The sequence below is a fragment of the Scyliorhinus torazame genome, chromosome 4, assembly GCF_047496885.1.
Source record: "Scyliorhinus torazame isolate Kashiwa2021f chromosome 4, sScyTor2.1, whole genome shotgun sequence".
Lineage (NCBI taxonomy): Eukaryota > Metazoa > Chordata > Chondrichthyes > Carcharhiniformes > Scyliorhinidae > Scyliorhinus > Scyliorhinus torazame.
In genome coordinates this window covers 208,995,738-209,017,536 of record NC_092710.1, presented here as the reverse complement: position 1 = coordinate 209,017,536, position 21,799 = coordinate 208,995,738, and the positions used below count along the sequence as shown (strand labels likewise).

Here is a 21,799-nt window from a genome sequence, read left to right as displayed (position 1 = left end):
TGAGCTTTGATGTGTTATGTACCCTGGGATAACACAGGCTGCAACTCGATGCAGCTTTGACAAAAAGATACTCCAGACTTTGAAGTAAGTTCAATGTGATTTATTGAACCATCAGCACAGTTCTCTATGAGTTCAACTCTCCTGCTAATCTTGCTACAGTAACTCAGTCTAACTAACGAGTCTGCTCTAAGCCACTTGGTGGGTGTGATGCTTCTGATCTGCCCCTGTCCTTCTAAGTGTCGCCTGTGGAAAGAGACAGAGCATGTGTGTCCTGTCCTTATATATGGGTTGCCCCCTTGTGGTAGTCACCTCTGGGTGGCTTGACTGCCCATTGGTCGTGTCGTATTCTATGTGTTCATTAGCTGTATGTCTGCATGTCATCGACATCTCTGGTGCTCCCTCTAGCGTTTACTTAGTTGTAGTGTATTTGCATTAACCCCTTGTGTATTTACAGTGATGCATATCACCACAAGCCTCTTCTCCAGTTAGGAATGCTAATTAGCTATTCACTAAATGTCCAACTTCATTCTATCTTGAAATCCATTCAAGTTTAACCTTTTACAAAACCAAACATTCCTAACACCTCATAGTGAGACTCGGAGACTAGCAGTCTGGCCACAGTCAGAACGATTGCTGTTATCATGTCACAGATGTGAGAATTTCGCATCTTCCTCAACCTGTCCCCATAGCAACCAAGCCACCCTGGATTTCTGTTGTACAGAATTCAGAGCGGGTCACATGGCTTCTCCATTCCCCACTTTTATCTAAAATTAACGAGACAGCCCACAACATAACAATCTGATAAATTTAATATTTATAACACACTCTAGAATTGAACAGTCAGATTTATTTCTCACACTGGTATTTTACTACAATATTACATTCTGTAAACATGTAAAGAACTGTACAATTTGATATTATTTTTAAATCTTGATTTTGTTTTTTGAACTTGAGAGTATTGTGGTTTGGTTATAAATATTAGCTTTCAAACAATTGCTTTACAGTGTTTATAACATTTCAATTATCTTGTAAACCTGGAGCAAAACGCAAATATTTTTAAATTGAACACCATTCACTTTTGTTCAATGGCTCCTGGTGATTTTTGTAAAGCAAGACAACATAAATAGGTTAACTGTGGTTGTTACACATGAACTAATCTATTCCTCTGGGTTTATAATCCAACACAAACTGCTAGGCAGGTTGGATTTTGATTCCCTTTCAGGAAACAGTTATGGTCATACAGCTATAGTGCAAGACACAGCCTAAGCATACCCTTGTCTGTTGTATATGTACAAGAAAAAACACAAGGTGACAGAATGTGATCCAGTTTTTTAAATAAACATTCAAGGCAGCTGATATGATGTAGAAAGATGTTTTTTGCACAATCAGCACACAAAATCAGAGGATGGCGTAATAAACTGAGAAATTCTATTTTGATCATCGATAAATAAGAACTTTCTTTTTAGAATAGAGTGGAATAAACTGCCATCTAGTGCAGCAATACACTCCACGGAAATAATTCCTGATCAAGCAACGAGTAAAGAGATTGCACAACTTACCACCCTGCAAAAGACTGCCATTGTGGATCAATCAATTGCTTTAGGAGTTGCCCAATATTAATTTCATTTTATTTCAACTCAAATGAGAATTGGCATTGGTTTCTATGACAGATGGCAGGCCCCCTTGCCAGTTTATATCGAGCTGATAAGTTGTACATCTATCTCAATGGCTCTGAATAAGAAATATTTTGAATCCTTTGATCTGGCTCTCAAACAGAAGCTCACTCCTACATTTTTGTGTGCGAGAAAGAGTCCCAAAAAAAATCAAATGTGATGCAGTGAGAAGTTTCAATCCAGTCCAACCGCAGATGGAAAACACAGCAACGATTCAGCAGTGCAGCTCTTGTGAAAAGTGTCTTCTCTGTTTAAAAGTCATCCAGAAGAGGATAAATGAGGTTATCTTGGAATGCAAAATGCACAAGAAGGTGTCCACTACAGATCATTATTAACAAAGCACCGCCTAGATGGAAATAATAGAAGACTTAGAACATGTGCAGCAAAACAAACATTGAAACATAATCAGGTTTTCATTCCAGCAGACAGACATCCTCTTTTCTAGATTCAAAATGACCTTTTTATTTAACAGTCTGGAAGGAGAGGAGATTATCTCCGTGTGTGATAATTATGAAGTGATTCTTTGTCAGCTTGTTTCCAGAAAATCACACAGGGAAATCTATTTCCTTGATTGGATGAAGAAATCTAAGATCCCCTGTCAAATGATCAGACTTTCACAAAGCTATACCATAACATGGTATAAGCAGGAACAAAAATCTAATTACCCAATAACTCAGGAAACCCATGGGTATTTTAAACTGGCGTCAATTAAAATAAATTTGATTACATTTCCTACATACAGCACTTTAAAACATATCTTCAAATTGAAATACTTCACATTATAATTAGACACAATGGGTGGGATTCTCTGACCCCCCCCCCCGCCGCTGGGCCGGAGAATTGCCGGGGGGCGGCATGAATCCCGTCCCGCCGCCCCGCCGCCGGCTGCCGGATTCTCCGGAACCGTTTTTTTTGCAGGGGTGGGAATTGCGTTGCGCCGGTCGGGGGCCGTTGGCAGTGGCCTCCCCCAAGGCGATTCTCCGCTCCGCGATGGGCCGAGTGGCTGCCCGTTTTCGGCCAGTCCCGCCGGCGTAAATCAAACAAGGTCCTTACCGGCGGGACCTGGCTCTGTGGACGGCCTGCGGAGTCCTCGGGGGGGGGGGGGGGGTGGGGGGATCTGGCCCCATGGGGGGGGGGGGGACCCCCACGGTGGCCTGGCCCGCGATTGGGGCCCACCGATCTGCAGGCAGGCCTCTGCCAGGGGGGCACTCTTTCCCTCCGTTCTGGCCGTTGTAACGGTCCGCCATGGCCGGCGCGGAGAAGAACCCCCTTGCACATGCGCTGCGATCACGCCAGAACATGCTGCCGCTCCCGCACATGCACCATCTCGCACCGGTTGACGGAGACCCTTCAGCGTCAGCTGGCGCGGCGCCAACTCCGCCGGTGCCGGCCTAGCCCCTGAAGGTTCGGAGGATTCCGCGCCTTCCGGGCAGCCCGACGCCAGAATGGTTCACGCCACTCTTTGGCGCTGGTACAGCCTGCCTGCCGGATTCCGGAGAATCCTGCCCAATGTGCTTGAGGTTTAGTGGGGTTTTAATTACTTGTTGCAACCATTTTAGTTTTATTTATTCTTTCATAGATTGTAGATGCCATTGGCAAAATCAGCGTTTGTTGCCCACACCTGATTGCTCTTGAACGGAGTGGTTTGCTGGGCCATTTTAGAGACAGTTAAGAGTCAACTAGATTGCTGGAGATCTGGGGCGAAATTCTCCGTTATCGGCGGAAAGTCGGAAAAATCGGTCGATAGTCTCCGGCCCGAAATGGGCTAGCAGCGACGTAACGGGATCCGCGCTTGCGCAGTGGTTCACGCCGTGCAGCGTCATACGCGCCGCACGGCGTGACGGCTCATAAGGCCGCGCTGCTCCCCCCCCACCCGACCGGAACACCCGACCGCAACACCCGACTGGATGGCTGGCCGCCGCTGGGGGGTCGGAGAATGACGCCCCTGGAGTCACATATAGGCCAGACCAAATAAGAATGGCAGATTTCCTTCCCTAAATAGCATTAAGTTATGGCATCTCAAGATACAAAGCTCAAATCTTATATTGCACGTGAACCATTAATCATCAGTATGTGGTTGCAGGTAGTGTAGGCATGCTCCTTCCAGCTTGTGCAGCTTTGGGCCAGTTTTTCATTCTGCAGATTGTTTCCCACCCTTTCCCCTTGTCGAGTCGCATTTGTTTACTTAGTTAGCTTGTCAGTCATCTTTCTGCTTTCATTTTCGCAATTGTGTGGTCAGTATTAATGAAATCTATTGTTATATGTGAAATAATAATGCAGCTTGTACATCTGCATAAGAGAAACTGGCAAAAACATACTCCAAATCTCTCATTACATTTACTCCAAATCTCTCATTACATTTGCTCAACAGAAAGAACTGTATTTCCTGCCTTGTGCATGTTTACACTTGTATTAACATCCACCAATAAAATCCATCAGCACACATTACCACTTAAAAGTAATTCATTCTATATATTTCCACTGCAAATCCTTAGGTGCCTATTTACAATGGTAACAGCCTATGCAAACCTACTATGATGTATATATACTCGACTGGCAGTGATGGCACCACAACATTTTTACTGGTGGAATGGTGTTATTTTAATGCCACATGTTTACTTCCATTATTTCTAATATGAATGTGGACATGAACATTCATAATGGAAAAAAAATGACAGGGAGTGCTTGCAGATGTGAGACTTTTCATATATTTCTTGGTGATCACTTGTAGAATTGCATATGGAAAGTCAAATAATAAATATCTGACAAGGACCGTAGATTAGAGTGTTTCAATGGAAATGTGTAAGTCAATAAAGAAACGCTGAAAAGAACTCTGGTATGAATTGAAGCAATTTCAATTTTGAATATCACAGCATATAAAATTTCGTACAGTGGTGGAGCCATGGAGTAGAAGCAAGAAAAAATGTAAAGTATACAAATTGGCGTGTCAATGTATGTATAGATGTAGGAATAGAATTGGAATGGAAATTAAAACCACAAAGGACCAGGAAACTGCAACACCAGTTATGACAAGTTGAAATGTGGCATATATTTATTGAAAATCTTGTAGAATATATTTATATTGAATGTAAAGTACTGAAAGTAATTTGCACATCATATTTTACACAAAACTGATGTATTAAAAGAATTTAAGATTTTTATGTTAACTTCTCCATTAGCCAGAGTATAAACGTTGATTCAGATATGTCATTGTTTTCAGGGGCAGGGTTTAGAGTAGTGCTCACGTGAACAACAGGTGAGAAACATTTGGAGAGGAAACAGATATAATACTGGCAAGTGGTAGCTACTGCTTTATGGTGCTGATTATGGTGCTAAATGGTTGGTAAAGCCTGAATGACAGGAAGTATTGAAAATTCTCAGAAACAAACTAAAGGGGTTTCAAAGAATTTGAAGTCAGTAAATGCAAATCATTTGCACAGTGGCGGCACAGTGGTTAGCACTGCTGCTTCACAGCGCCAGGGATCTAAGTTCAATTCCGACCTTGGGTAACTGTCTGTGTGGAGACTGCACACTCTCCCAGTGTCTGTGTGGGTTTCCTCCGGGTGCTCCGATTTCCTCCCGCAGTCCAAAGATGTGCAGGTTACGTGGATCGGCCATGCTAAATTGTCTCTTCGTGTCCAAAAAGGTTAGTTGGATTATGCAGGTTAGTTGATAGTGTTGGGGTGTGGGCCTAGATAAGAGTGCTCCTTTGGAGGGTGGGTACAGACTTGATTGGCTGAAAGGCCTCCTTCTGCACTGTAGGGATTCGATGACTTCTATTCCATGGTGAGGTTCAAGCAGGAAAAGGGAGCAGGGAATGAAGAGAATAGTGAGTGAAAATGTAGTGGAGAATGCTAAAAAATTGGGGGGTTGATTTTGAGCCCACATTAGCCGTGAGCAAAAATGGCGACACAGGCATGAAATATTGCGATATTCGAAAACGAGATTCTCCCTCCGAAAGGGCGGGAACTTCATTTAAATTAATTAAATGTAGCTAATGTCGATTAAGGGCTTCCCTGCCATATCATTCCCCCCAGGTAAGGCTCCGTCAGGCCTCGCCCTGCCAGTGTGATGGCAGAAACCACGCCCCAAATTTTCTGTGCGCAGAGTGCCAGAGAACCTGGAAAGGATTGGGAAAGAAGTGGAATTGGGAAATTACATACACTGAAAACGAGAATGCCAGACTGGAGAAATCTAAAATAAACAGAAGGAGAGGTATCAAAACCTAAGAGGAAATGGCAGAGAGATGGTTGAAAACAGAGACATTCACCAGAGTCAATAAAAATCAAAATGTATTGAGAATAGATAGGAAAACAATAGTTAGATTAAAAGTGAAGAAATCCACAAACACAGAGGGGGGCTGAAAGTAAACATCTGAAGTTAAAAAGAATCAGCTAAGGATAGAATTTAAAACAAAACGACTGAGATTTGTTAAAACGGCCGAAAAATTAGGAGTGCAGTTTAAGAAAGAACAATTAGGCGAAAGACAACAAATGAAAATCCAAACGGCATGAGTACAACTTGGAAGCAAATACAAATAAGACAAGTAGCAAGAGTAAAATGTTATTGTGTCATGATACGATAGGTGTGATTTACTATCATTCCTCTGGATTGAAGGTCAAATATGAAGGGCAAAACAAATTATTAAATTTGAATCTAAGAACTAAAGCACATATCGCTTGAACACATTTACCCTGCAGATGCAGTTTGTAACTTTTACACACACACCACTGAAAATAGTTCCCCCATTTTTCCCAGAAGTAGAAATTATTGGCAGTTCTGAACATATATCTATCAATGAAATAAAGCTCCAAGTGCTTGTGTTTTGAGCCTGTGAAAATATCCTTCTCTCTATGCTACACTACTTGTTAATTATGTTAGACAACCGAGATGCACTGCTAGAAATAATTAAATAAATTTTAAAATTTTGAGGAGAGTAGAGGATTTTGCTTACAACTAAGCCCCAACAGTAGTGTTCTAATTCTGGGAGAAAATTTACGGGTTTTTTGGTTGGATTCCAACACGTCCACCGTATCTATGATGCATCCACAACTGCTGATATGATATGCTGCACAAGTCCCCGCTCAAGTTTTGGAAACAACCAGTGGCATAAAGGTTCAGGGCTGCGGTGAACTTCACAGCCACCGGAAAGTGGTCCTCCTCGTCTACCGGATGCCACATCCTCGAGGAAATGGCACAGGTGCTGCACTGTCTCTTTGTTGAGACAGAGTCTCCTGCAGCACATGATGTCCGTCAGCCCCCTGAATGACCAACGACACCTGTACACTTTGGGGTGTCCCCCTCTGGATTCCTCCTTGGCCTGAGGTGCGGCAGCCCTGTGCACAGGGGTGTCACCTTCAGCCCACAGCAACACTGCTGCCTTCTCCAGCGTCTGGCCACCTGGGCTGCCACCAGCACCGTGAGGGCACCCTCTTCTGTATCGACAGCACCAGCCATTCTCGTCTCTGTAAGCAACTGGAGAAAGAGAGAGACTGACAATCAGTTAGGGCTTCCACCCCAAGATCCTCAAATCCCACAAGCCTCCACCACCGTTACATGACCCGCCTTCTCTCAAAGTGCCACCACTAAGTCAGTTGTGCTGGAGAACCTTGCTCTACACACTCACCCCAGGCCACATCGGGAGCCCTTACACCCACACCCCAGACCGCTGCCGGGAGCATTAGGGAGACCGCGCTCAGGAGCCCTCCTCTTATCCATACACTCACCCTTTGGTCGCGAGGATATCCCTATTGCTGAAGCCCAACTCTTGGGTGCTTCATGATGGCTGCTGCTTCAATGCTGCTGACGCTTGTAGAGTTCAGGCAACATGTTCAGGCTTCAAAGTTTGATTGAAATGCGATTAAATAATCATCGTCTGAGACATGGCACGTGTTCCCATGAGAAGCCACTTAGAATATTTTTGTTTAGTAATTGGTCAACAGAAACAATGATTTGAAAATCAATCCACACATCACATTAACCATCAAACAACAAGGAAACATCACCATTCCATGCTGGTACCATACAAAGCAATATCAACTGATTTTCACAAAAAAAAACACAGTATCACCCTCACAGGAGCCACAATAAAAACAGAGGATAAGCCTGAGAATGTGTTATCATGTCCAGAGCCTCGTTGTAGAAATGATTTGTGCCATTCTCCGTCCAGGAGCCACAGCTGTGCAGGCCCTCCCATATGACCCACTCTCACTGAACCAAATCCTGGCATCCACATATTCCACTGGTGTTCAAGGTGCAGTTGAACAACCTTGCCTTCCAACGTAACCCGTGGTGATGTGCCAGATACACTCACCACATAGCAACAAAAACATCAGCAATCTGAGAAAGCATTTATTCAACTACATCACCAGGTGGCCCATTCGAAGCAATGTTGCGCATCAAGTCCAACAGCGTCTTCTTGCTTCAAACCAGATTGCCTTCTGCACTCAGACGTCCTCCAGAGCCTGGTGTTCCAGGACCCAGATATCTTTTTAAAAATTGTCCTTTTCAGCTACAGAAAAGGAAGGTAAACAAAAACAGCAGCCTCCAGGCATTTGCAGCCACGAGCAGGAGCAAGCAGCAAACACAACCTGCTGCCACTGGAGAATATTGTGTTTATTAAATGGTCAACAGTATTAAAGATTTGAAAATCAACTACGTAACATTCCACATATCCACACTAACCATTAATCAACAAGGAAATGTTACCATTCTATATTGGTATCAATACAAAACTATATCAGATCACTTTCACAAAAATAAACCAATACATGGTATCACCCCTCACAGTTTCCTCAACAGAAATGTAGGATAGGCCTGAGGATGTGTTATCATGTCCAGAATCTTGTTGAATAAATAATCTGTCCATCAATGTGTGACTTGTTCCATGTATCAGTGCCATTCTCCGTCCAGGCGCCGGAGCTGTGCAGGCCCTTCCACATCGCCCAATATCGCTGGAACCAAATCCTGCCATCCACATACTCCACTGGCGCTCAAATTACAGTTGAGCATCCTTGACGACCAGTGTGTTTAACCCATGGTGATGTGTCAGTTACATGGAGAGGCAGTAGCGGAGTGGTTTTGTTGCTTATTAAATGGTCAACAGTATTAAGATTTGAAAATTAACCACTGGTAATCCAGAGGCCCAAGATAATGATCTGAGTTCCAGGTTTGGTGCCCACCATGGCAGGTGTTGGAATTGAAAGCTCAAAAAAAAATCTGGAATTAAAAGTCGAATGATGACCATGAACCCATTGTTGATTGTTATAAAAACCCATCTGGTTCACTAATGACCTTTAGGGAAGGAGATGTTCCATCCTTACCTGGTCTGGGCTACATGCTGACCCTGCAAAGTCCTCCTTACTAACATCTGGAGGCTTGTGCCAAAGTTGGGAAGCTCACAGACGAGTCAAATAACAGCCTAACATAGTCATACTCGCAGAACCAGACCTTACAGACAAAGTCCCAAGCACTATTCCTGGGGTGGTGGCACAGTGGTATACAGATGGGAAGGAGTTTCGCTGGGAGACCTCAACATCGATTCTAGATGCCATGAAGTCTCATGGCTTCTCATGAACAAGGAAGCCTCCTGCTGATTATCACGTATCAGCCACCATTGGTTGATGAATAAGTACTCCTTCATGTTAAACACCACTTGGAGGAAGCACGGAGGGTGGTAAGGGCACAGAATGTGCTCTGGGTGGGGGACTTCGATATCCACCAAGAGTGGTTTGGTAATACCACCACCGACCGGGCTGGCCGGGTCCTAAAGGACATAGCTGTTAGACTGGCACTGCAGCAGGTGGTGTGGGAACCAACAAGAGGGAATAACATACTTGACCTCATCCTCACCAAGCTGCCTGCTGCAGATGCATCTGTCCATGATAGGAGCAGTAAAAGTGACCACCACACAGGCCTTGTAGAGACAAAGTCCTGTCTTCACATGAAAGATACCCTCCATCTTGTTGTGTGGTACTACCACCATGCTAAATGGAATGGACTTTGAACAGATCTAGCAACTCAGACTGGGCATCCAAGAGGTGCTGTGGGGCATCAGTAGCAGCAGAACTGCATTCAACCAGGGGCACCATGGTGGCAATGGTTAGCACTGCTGCCTACGTCGCTGAGGACCCAGGCCCTGGGTCACTGTCCATGTGGAGTTTGCACATTCTCCCAGTGTCTGCATGGGTTTTCACCCCCACAAGACAAAGATGTGCAGGGTAGGTGGATTGGCCAGGCTAGATTGCCCCTTAATTGGAAAAAAAATAATTGGTACTCTAAATTTAAAAAAGAATTGCATTCAACCGCAAATCTCAACCTCATGGCCCAGCATATCCCCCACTCTACCATTACCACCAAGCCAGGGGGCCAACCCTAGTTCAATGAAGAGTGCAGGAGAGCATGCCAGGAGCAACTTAAGGCAAATTGTAAAGTGAGGTTAATTGTAAAGTCAACCTGGTGAAGCTACGACACAGGACTACTTGTGTCAAACAGCATAAGCAACAAGTAATAGACAGAGCCAAGCGATTCCACAACAAACGCATCAGTTCTAAGCTCTGCAGTTCTCCACATCCAGCGGTGAGTAGTGGTGGACAAACAACTCACTGGAGGAGGAGGCCCCACAAATATCCCCATCCTCAATGATGGAGGAGCCCAGCACATCTGTGCAAAAGACAAGGTTGAAGCATTCGTAACAATCTTCAGCCAGAAGTGCCGAGTGGATGAACCATCTTGGTCTCCTCCAGAGGTCCCCAGCATCACAGATGTCAGTCTTCAGCCAATATGATTCACTCCACGTGATATAAAGAAACGTTAAAGGCCCTGACAATATTCTGCCAATAGTACTGAAGACTGGTGCTCCAGAATTTGCCATTACCCTAGCTAATCTGTTCCAGTATATCTACAACACGGGTATTTGCTGTGCAAGGTGGAAAATTACCCAGATGTGGCCTGTGCACAAGAAACAGGACAAATCCAACCCAGACAATTACCACCCTATCAGTCTACTCTTCATCTTCAACAAAGTGAAGGAGTCATCAACAGTGCTATCAAATGCCACTTACTCAGCAGTAACTTGCACACGGATGCTCAGTTTGGGTTTTGCCAGGATCACTCAGCTCCTGACCTCATTACAGCCTTGGTTCAAACATGGACAAAAGAGCTGAATGCCAGATGTGAGGGGAGAGTGACTGCCCTTGACATCAAGACAGCACTTGACCGAGTATGGCATCAAGGAGCCCTAACTAAATGGGAGTTAATGGGAATCAAGGGGGAAATTATCCACTGATTGGAGTCATACCTGGCACAAAGGAAGATAATTGTGGTGGTTAGAGGTCAATCATCTCAGTTCCATGACATCACTGCAGGAGTTCCTCAGGCTAGAGTCCTAGGCTGAACTATCTTCAGCTGCTTCATCAATGACCCCCCTTCCAACATAAGGTCAGAAGTGGGGATGTTTGTGGATGACTGCACCATGTTCAGCACCATTCACGATTCCTCAGGTAATGAGCAGTCCATAGAACATTACAGCGCAGTATAAGCCCTTCGGCCCTCGATGTTGCGCCGACCTGTGAAACCAATCTAAAGCCCATCTACACTATTCCCTTATCATCCATATGTTTATCCAATGACCATTTAAATGCCCTTAATGTTGGCGAGGTCCACTACTGTTGCAGGCAGGGCATTCCATGCCCTTACTACTCTGAGTAAAGAACCAACCTCTGACATCTGTCCTATATCTACCTCCCCTCAATTTAAAGCTATGTCCCCTCGTGCTAGCCATCACTATCCAAGGAAAAAGACTCTCACTGTCCACCCTATCTAATCCTCTGATCATCTTGTCTGCCTCAATTAAGTCACCACTTAAGGCTGTTTTCGTTAGATAGAAGAAGGTTAAGTCCCTCAGCCTTTCCTCATAAGATCTTCCCTCCATACCAGGCAACATCCTGGTAAATCTCCTCTGCAGCCTTTCCAATGCATCCACATCCTTCCTATAATGCGGCGATCAGAATTGCACGCAATACTCCAAATGCGACCGCACCAGAGTTTTGTACAGCTGCAACATGACCTCATGGCTCCGAAACTCAATCCCTCTACCAATAAAAGCTAACACACCGTATTACTTATTAACAACCCTATCAACCTGGGTGGCAACTTTCAGGGATCTATGTACATGGACACCGAGATCTCTCTGCTCCTCCACACTACCAAGAATCTTACCATTAGCCAAGTACTCTGTATTCCTGTTATTCCAAAATGAATCACCTCACACTGTTCTGCATTAAACTCCATTTGCCACCTCTCAGCCCAGCTCTGCAGCTTATCTATTCCCTCTGTAACTTGTAACATCCTTCCGCACTGTCCACAACCCCACCGACTTTAGTGTCATCTGCAAATTTACTCACCCATCCTTCTACGCCCTCCTCCAGGTCATTTATAAAAATGACAATCAACAGTGGCCCCAAAACAGATCCTCGTGTCCATGTCCAAATGCAGCAAGACCTGGACAATATCCTGGCTTGGGCTAATAAGAGGCAAGTTACATTCGCGTCACACAAGTGCCAGGCACTGAAAATCTCTTACAAGAGAGGATCTAACCAGCACCTTTCGACATTCAGTGACATTACCAACAATGAATTCCCGACAATCAACATCCTGGGGGTTACCATTGATCAGAAATTGAACTGGACTAGCCACATTAATACAATGGCTACCAGGGCAGGTCAAAGACTAGGAATCCTATGGTGAGTAACTCACCTCCTGACCCCCCCACCCTCCCAAAGCCTGTCCACCATCTACAAGGCACAAGTCAGGAGTGTAATGGAATACTCTCCACTTGCCTGGATGGGTGCAGCTCCAACAACACTCAAGAAGCTCAACACCATCCAGAACAAAGCAGCCCACTTGATTGCTCCCCCTTCCACAAACATTCAATCCCTCCACCACCGACAAACAGTGGCAGCCATGTGTACCATCTACAAAATGCAGTGCAGAAATCGCCACGGTTCCTTAGGCAGTACCTTCCAAACCCACGACCATTACCAACTAGAAGTACAAGAGCAGCAGATACCTGGGAACCCCACCACCTGGAGGTTCCCCTCCAAGTCACTCACCACCCTGACTTGGAAATATATCGCCGTTCCTTCACTGCAGCTGAGGCAAAATGCTGGAATTCCCACCCTAACAGCACTATGGGTATACCCACAGTTCAGGGACTGCAGCGGTTCAAGAAGGCAGCTCACAACCACCTTTTGAAGGGCAACTAGGAATGGGCAATAAATGCTGGCCTACATCTCATTAATTAATTCTTAAAACATACAGCACTCACCACACCAACAACAATAGCATCAACAATCTGCAAAAGCATTTCTTCAAAGGCTTTAGCAAGTGGCCCATTTGGATCAATGTCATGCACCAGGTCCCACAACGTCTTTTGTTTCAAACCGGATTGCCTTCTGGACTCGTACGTCTCCCTGAGCCCAGCATTCCAGGATCCAGGTAGCTTGGAAAAAATTGTCATTCTTTCTGGCTATAGAAAAGGAAGAAAACAGCAGCAGCCTCCAGGTATCTACAGCCACCATCGGGAGCAAGCTGCAAACACAACTTGTAAATATTTTAGTTTATTGACAGTATCAAAATACAGACGACAAGACAATGAGGACACCAATCACTTGACATCCAGAACACACTCTCCCCCACCCCTCCCCACCCTGACCCACATCAGCGGAAAGGTTCACCAGCCCAGACCATCGGCAAAGGCCACTCCAACATGGTGCATGATGGCGGAGAGAGAGAGAGAAACATTTTACCCCTCCCCAGAGGGGCACAGTTTAGCCGAGAACAGGTCCAGCACATTGTAAACCAAACCAAATACAGAACATTTTACACTGAAAGAAAACACAAAACAGGAAGGAATATAACGAAGACACCAGCTGCACACCAAAGTCAAATTGGAGATAAAAAGACAAAAGAATACAATGCCGGCAGCTGCCGAGTCAGCGCACCACCCCGCTCCCCTCACACTCCGTGACCTCAGCAGCAGACCCACATCGGTGGGAAGGTGCTTAGAAGCAACGATAACCACGGGAAAAGGACACCGATATGGAGCACAGCAGAGGAAGGAGAGAGGACACCTCACCCCTTCTCCAGCACTGGTAATTTTCAGGGTCCAGGCATAGAAGCGAGAGGGGTTGCAGCAGCACAAACACACTGCCACCAGACAAGAGAACAATACACTGTCAACGGTGAAAAAGACTCACCGTTGCCTCACCGAGTGGAAAGCCGCTCGGTAAGGCAACCACCGGAAGGTCTCACCGACCTGGAGCATAGTAGAGGAGGGAGAGGGAGCAACAACATCTCCCCCTCTCCAGCACTGGCAGCGCCTTCCAGCGACTCCCAGGCCACAGAGGTAGGTGGGGCTGCAACTGACAACAAGATAATCCGCAGTGACATGGTACCACCATACAATTCCCCCCCCCCCCCCCCAACACAGTGCAAAAGGAAACCAAGGAACACCAGGGACCTGCACGGCTCCCATAACGAGAGCAGGTGGCTATTGAACATAAAATGTCACCGGTAGTTAATTAAAGTGGCCCACACAACCCTAGGTCTGCGCAGCTCAGCCAGGCCACTGCCCCTCCTCCTGCAGTATTGGCATCTGATTGTCCATCATCACCTTGTCAGAGGACCAGGCCACAGGAACACAGGAGGCATTAACAGGCAACTCACATGTCTAGAACAAAATACACAGTCAATACACAAAGCAGGCCTTTTAAAAACATCCCCAGACTGCTCGAGCAAGTCCTCCTGCATCCTTAACCCAGTAGTTGGCCTGCCAAAATCCTCCCCTCACCTCACTCTAGGTATTAGAGACTGAAAGGCAACTACGTTCTTTCTCCCTTTCCTTCATCCAGAAAGCAGCAAGCAACCCCTAGGGGAAGAGACAAGCAGAAAAGACATCAGCAAACAAACTCTCAGCTACAGCAGCTTCCAGGCATTTGCAGTCATCAGCAGGAGCAAGCAGCAAACATAATCTGCAGCTGTGAAGTGCTCTCACACCTTATAAGGCAAATTCCTTATTAGCATTAGCTTTCAGCTGTGAAGTTAGAGGCTGCTCACAGTCAAACGGAGTTAAAGTGAACTTCAGCAGATAACCAAGAGCATGGCTCTGTCCTGGAAGTGTTTGGTAGGACAGACAGGCAGCAGCTGTAGTTGCCCCTTTTATGTGTATCCATAATATTTAAAGATGACTTGAAGGCCTCACAGATTAAAAGCCCCTCCCCCCGGCCCAGGGGCGACATTTGACCTGGAAGGCTTCTGCCCCTTGACCAAGTTCAACCTACTGGGTATCCCCCGACTCCCGAGCACTCGGGCAGCAGCTCCAATGCCCTTGAGCTCCGTGCTGGAAAATGGAAATGACTACTCATCTCCTCAGTTCCCCGCAGCAGCCATTGCGTCAACTTCCCGTTTTTAAAAGGGAGTACTAAACGACACCTGCGTAATTTCTCGCTGGGGAGCCGGTTAGTTCCCGGGAGGCTGTGACATTCAATCTCGCTAATGAGATGGAAATTGGTGCTACTGGGGTCAAATATATGCTTGGCATATATGGGCGCAATCCAGAACTCTCTATCGGTATGCCTTCTCTGCATTAGTTAGGGTCCTTGAAGCATACCTAATGAACCTTTCTGACCTGTCATTCATTTCATGTGAAAGAACAGCTCAAATTCCATAAGGAAGTGCCTCACAAGTGAGTATGATTTCTTTAGAAAGTTCAAAGTGGACTAAAAGGCAGGTTGATTGTTGGGTTTGATTCACTTGTCAAAAGGCTTCTTTTTGCTGTGCCTTCCAGTACCATCTTTAGTGTTTTTTTAAATAATGCATGTAAATGTACCAGCATCGTAGACAAGTTTGGAATGAATCCCCCATAATAATTTACCATTCCAAAGAAAGATTTTAGCTTGGATGCAATCATTCCTTAATGGCCCTAATCTACTCTTCCATCAGATACAATTCTTGTGCATCCAGTCTAAAACCCAAATATGTCATCTCACTCATCTGAAAAGCACACTTCTATCTTTTTAGTCTCACTCCAGCTTTCTGAAACCCTTTTAAAACCTCCTTCGGGTTAGTCAGGTGTTCCTCTTCTGTGACTCCCATGATTAGCACATCATCCAAATAGACGATTGCCTTAGGAAAATACTGCAATAGGCTCTCCATTATGCGTTGAAAAATTGCACAAACAGACAAGACTGCAAATGGCAGTCTGGTGCACTGGTACATGGCTTTATGTGTATTATTAGTAACAAACTCCCTGGAAACATCATCCAGCTCTAGCTGCTGGTGTGAATGATTCATTTCCAACTTGGTGTATGTTAGATCCGCAGTCAACTTTGTGTATAAATCCTCTAATTTAGATATAAGATACCTGTCTAATATCACTGCTCAGTTTCTTGTTACTTTGTAGCCTTGCATATTCTTACTAGTTATCTGGTTTGACCACTGATGGGAGCGGCCCACTCCACAAATTGCACATGCTTTATGATACACAAATCTTCTAATCTCCTAAATTCGGTCTCCACCTTCTCATATAATGGCTCTATAGAATTTTGGTGTAGCCCCAGATCCACGTGAAGTTTGGCTTTCAAGCCTCGGATTTTGCCTACTCCTTTACTAAATACCTCTTGGTACCTTCTGAAGACTTCATGTAACCCCCCCTCCCTCATTAATCTTAAAACTTTCTTGCCAATTCAGCTAAATTTCCTGAAGCCAATCTCGGCCTATCAAGCTTGGCCTTTGACCCACAACTACAATTAAGAGAGTTGGGCAGATTGCTGTCTGTAACACACATGGAGTCTTGTTGTTCCAAGATCTGTATAGCTTCTGCCGTGTACATCTCCAGCTTGACGTTAATGTTTTCTAATTTTAGGGATTGGCCCTCCCTGTGGATATCGATAGGTTTGTTCTACCACTACTGTGGCGGATACATCTGTGTCTATCTTCAGTTTGAGTGGATGACTGTTGACCATCAGTATGATTGAGACTGGGGCTACTTCTCTCACCTTAATGTTATTCAACCATATACATTTGGTCCCCCTTCAGAATTACTTTCCATGCTGTGCACTGGAGCCAGAATCTTGACCCTGCTAGCAGCAGGCTGGCCCTGCTTGACCCTAAGTTTGCTTCTTATGTGCCCCTTTTTGCCGCAGGCATTACACACAGCTTCCTGGCGGTTGTTTCCCCCACACTGTGGTTTGGTGGCTGAATCTCTTATACCTCAGCGCTCTCTTGGACTCTGCAATTCTTAGCTCGTTAAATCCTTCACCCTCATCTTTTTTTAGAAATATTTTTATTCTCCTTTTTCAGATTTTCTCCCAAATTCTGCACCCTCATCTTTGACACTGCTGCCACTGGCAGCTTCCCTTCAAACTGGTGGATCCTGCTGCCTTGCATGCCTTGAAGCTCCACCATGCCCTTTGCTGCGCTTTCCATAGGAAGGGCAATTTCTAGCTCCTCCTTTAGGGTTATTTCTGCCTCTGCCAACAGTTTTTTCTGTACGGCAGTATTATTTACCCCATACACACTAGACGGTCTCTCAACATATCATTGAGGGCAGGCCCAAATTCACAATGTTCAGCTGTTTTCTTCAATATTGCCTTAAACTGCTATCGTTTCCCCAACGGCTCTTGCTGTTGAGTTGAGCTTACAGCTCTACATGATTATCGAGGGTGTCGGGTGATAATGCCCTCTTACTATTTCAACTACCCTTTGAAAGTTTTAGAGTAAGGGACATCTGGAAAAGTCAAGTTCCTTATTCAATTGTAGGTTTGGGCACCACAGGTTGTTAGCTGTACTAGCCTCTTCTTCTCCCTCCCCCACTATTTTGTTTGCATTGAAAGAATACTGCAAGTCTTCGATGTATTGAACACAATCTTCCAAATTAGGGTCAAACGGCTCTAATTTTCTGAATAGAAGCATTGTTATAACTTACCGAGTCTTGAATGGATCTAGCTTGAATGACTTGCGCACAAGGTTTGCTCTGTATTTCTTTGTGGAAAGTTGAAGACGCTCGAATTGATCCTCATAGCAAATGTAATAATTTAAGGATGGGTGACCACCAAGTTTAGTAAGTATGAAATCTATGAATTCCTGGCATATTCAGTAAAAAATGATTGAACTGAACAATACGTTCTAAGAAAAATATTTTGACTTTAAAAATAATACAATTTTAAAGCTGCCTTTTATTTTAGCCAAATTCCAGATTTCAAGGAATCATAAAATCGCCCTCACAGGTGACAATTTGGCCCATTGAGTCAATGCTTGTGTTTTAACAGAGCTATCCAATTAGTTCCACTTTCCTGCTCTTTTCTAATTGTCCTGTAGATTTCCCCATTCCTTTCGTAGATTACTGTTGAAAGTGCTTCGATCACCCTTTCGGACAGTGCATTCCAAATCATAACAACTGAGATTAAGAAATTTCTTCTAATTTCACTCTGGATTTTGCCAGTGAAGAGTGAACTATTTTATATTGTGTAATGGATATTTATAACCACTACAGCTGGTTAAGCATTAAGTCAATTTTGACTGATAAATATTTTTCAACTTAACACCTTCGATCCCCACTAACCTTCCTCCATGCTGTGGCGTGCCAACTCTAAGGACAAATGGCTAGTTCTTCTTGATGTGGGGTTTGGAACATCCAGCTTTCTTTTGCTCCAGTAGAAATTAGAGCTTCAGCAATGGAAAGTAGTCACCACTGCTGTGAGTGTTGGGCAACAGGAGACAGGTACTACATCATCATCACTATTGGGAGGTATAATTAAAAGTCTGGCAAGTTGCGGAAGTAAATTGCGCTTTCTAAGAGTTGATAAATGAATGTCTAATGGGAAAATGTTGACTCAAAAAGTATGATAAAGCATGACAAGAGGGAGTCAAGTGCTGTAAGTAGAAAGTGTGCATAAACATACGCCTGAATTTTCGGATGGTGTGGTCTCACCTCCACCCCGCCAAAGAAAGCTCCAAGTGCTTTCAGCCAGTTCACGCTTGTACGATTGGCTGCAGACGGGACTTCCAAACCTTCACTCAGGTGTTAGCCCGGCCTTAAAGAGCTGCTGCAACCTGTTTGGCCATTGACTCTCCAGCCCTGCAGCGGACAAAAGTCGAAGTTCAGGAGGACATTGGAGCCTGAGTCCAGGCACTGGAAACTCAGGTAAGTTCAACAGGGCAGAGAGGCTAGGGAAGGCCTGGAGGCGCAAGGGAGGGGTGATTGGGATGTTGGGGGAGAAGCCATGTAGCACAGAGTGTGAGGTGGAGGGAGATCCAGGGGCCACCAGATGTTAAGGCAATACATTCCTGCCAACTCCAAAAGCCCCATGTTGTTTGAGCCTCTGTGAATACCGTACTGCAGATTTTGTGCCCTCAGCCGTTCACCCTGTGAATTACAAACCTCTCATGTTGTTATGGGAATGCACCAGAGGCCAAAGAAGTTTCAATTAGGATGCAGGAAAAATCAGAGAAGAGCCTTTTAAGCGCTCTTGTGTGCCTAGTTTTATTATAGGATTATAAAATCTGGATGCAGTTTGGCTGTCTGTATTTTCTGATGTATTTTTCAGAAAGACCTAATAAAAATAATTATCATCTTTATTAGTGTCACAAACAAGGTTACATTAACACCGCAATGAAGTTACTGTGAAAGGTTCCCAGTCGCCACATTCCAGCGCCTGTTCGGGTACACTGAGGGAGAATTCAAAATGTCCAATTCACCAACAAGCACATCTTTAAGGACTTGTGGGAGGAAACCTGAGCACCCGAAGGAAACCCACACAGACACGGGGAGAACATGCAGACTCCGCACAGTGACCCAAGCCCAGGGAGAAACCTAAAAGAAAAATCAATATAGATAGTGATTCGTGTAGAATAGCTAAAAGAAATTTTAGGAAATCTTAGGAAATGACTCATCAAACTACAGAGCTTACTGTCTTAGATATAAACCGGGGCCACAATTTGATACAACTTGAAAAAAGATATTGTGTTGTGCGATTAACTCTCAGCCTTGGTTTTCAATTCGACAGCATGGCAACTACTTAAAGGGGAGGCCCGTTCTGGCTGGGCCAGATGCTGGAAATGTTTGTAGCAGAGAGTCTGAACAAGAAGAAGAATTATGGTGCAACGCCAAAGAGAGTGAACTCCATGGTTCTCTGGCTCTGTAATGAACACCTTTGGTGGAGAGGTTAAGACCACAAGGGGCCAGAAGCTCCTCCAGTTAAATGTCACAAAGTCAGTGGGAGTAGATAGCTGTGGTCGTCAATGCCAACAGTCAAGCCCTAAGGACAATAGGCAAAACGGTTCAGTGATGTCACAGACCTGTGAATGCATCTTCAAATGCCATATCCTGCCAACCACATCACTCATCTCAATGAATCATGCTCCAATCACTTACCTACCAACAATCTCCATCAGCCACCGGTTTGGCTCACTTGGCTGGACAGCGGGTTTGTGATGCTGAGCAAGGCCAACAGCGCGGGTTTAATTCTCATACTGGCTGAGGTTATTCATGGAGGCACGCCTTCTCAAACTTGTCCCCTCAGCTGAGGTGTGGTGACCCTCAGGTTAAGTCACCACCAGCCAGCTCCATCCCTCAAAGGGGAAAGCAGCCTATGATTATCTGAGACTAAGGTGACTTTACCTTACCTTACCATCAATCACAACTCATACTTAATATTGATAACATCGCCTCACCCTCATACACTTGGCACTACTTCACACTCACAGCTTGCACACTGGCAGCTATTCAACCATGACATTGCACACATTCCACACAAATTGCACCACACTCAATTCCCTGTCTCATGCCAGACATGGTGGTGCAGGGGCTAACCAGCAGGAAACAGGTATCCTATATATCCTTACTCTGATGCAGAAGACAGTAGTCCCCATTGCTGAGACTGTCGGTATTAAAAAGGCTGAATTATTGAAGACAATAGTATGTTCAAACCCAATCTTCCTTCCCATATTCCACTTTGTTTCATCCCACAATCTTTTCCAATATATAAATTGAAATTAATGAAAGCAATCTTCCCTCCTTCCCCCTCTCACAACCCTATGATTGTGACTCTGCATTTGGACAGGCAGAGGCACATGGAAGACAGGCATAGTGGTGATTAGTGACTTTAGTATGCAGTACGGCAATGGCTTGATTTATAAATTTGGTTTAGAATATTTATTTTATGTTGTCTTTTATATTTTGCATTGTGACTAGGCAGACACTATGATGGGCCCTAACAGAGAACAGGTAGGACATGGCGATTGGGGAATTGGGGATGCATTTGCTGGTATCACAGTTGAATAGGTCAAGAACATATCACCAACCCAGTAAGGAAAAACACCAGAAACACTCAGAAGGTCTGGCAGCATCTGTGGAGAGAGAAAGCAAATTAACAGTTCAGGTCTCTCATCAGAATATAGTCCTGAAACTCTATTCCTCTCTCCACAGATGCTGCCTGATCTGCTGAGTATTGCCATCAATTTTGTTTTCATTTCAAATATCCAGCATCAGTAGCATTTTGCTTTTATATTACTGGTTTCCTCCCTCCCTTTCTCTTCCTCCTCCTGCAGTTCAGCTACTCAGCTACTTGCCATTTGGTTGGCAGCAAATGCTGGGCCCTCATGATGGCGAGGGCTGGGCTAGGAGAGTGGGCAAAGAAGTGGCAAATGGAATACAATGTGGAAAAGTGTGAGGTTATGCGCTTTGGAAGGCGGAATGGAGGCACAGACTATTTTCTAAATGGGGAAGAGCTGAGGAAATCAGAAGTACAAAGGGACTTGGGAGTACTTGTTCATGATTCTCTTAAGGTTAACGTGTAGGTCCAGTCAGCATTTAGGAAGGCAAATGCAATGTTAGCATTCAAGTCGTGACGGCCAGAATACAAGACAAGAATACTTGTACTTCTGAGGCTGTATAAGGCTCTGGTCAAACCCCACTTGAAGTATTGTGAGTAGGTCTGGGCCTCGTATCTAAGAAAGGATGTACTGGCCTTGGAAAGTGTCCAGAGGAGGTTCACAAGAATGATCCTGGAATGACCAGCTTGTCATATGAGGATTGGTTGAGGACTCTTATAGATTATCATAGAATT

The 21,799-nt window shown here is 44.8% G+C and overlaps 1 protein-coding gene across 1 annotated transcript in view; it reads right to left on the bottom strand.

Annotated features, from left to right (window-relative positions):
• Nucleotides 1-746: 746 nt before the first annotated feature.
• tmem244 (transmembrane protein 244) overlaps nucleotides 747-21,799 on the bottom strand; it is a 194,111-nt gene continuing 173,058 nt past the window's right edge. The window contains exon 6 of the mRNA XM_072500722.1: nucleotides 747-2,019. Coding sequence (XP_072356823.1) covers nucleotides 1,925-2,019 — 95 coding nt within the window. The 3' untranslated portion in view covers nucleotides 747-1,924. The remainder of the gene's footprint in view (nucleotides 2,020-21,799) is intronic.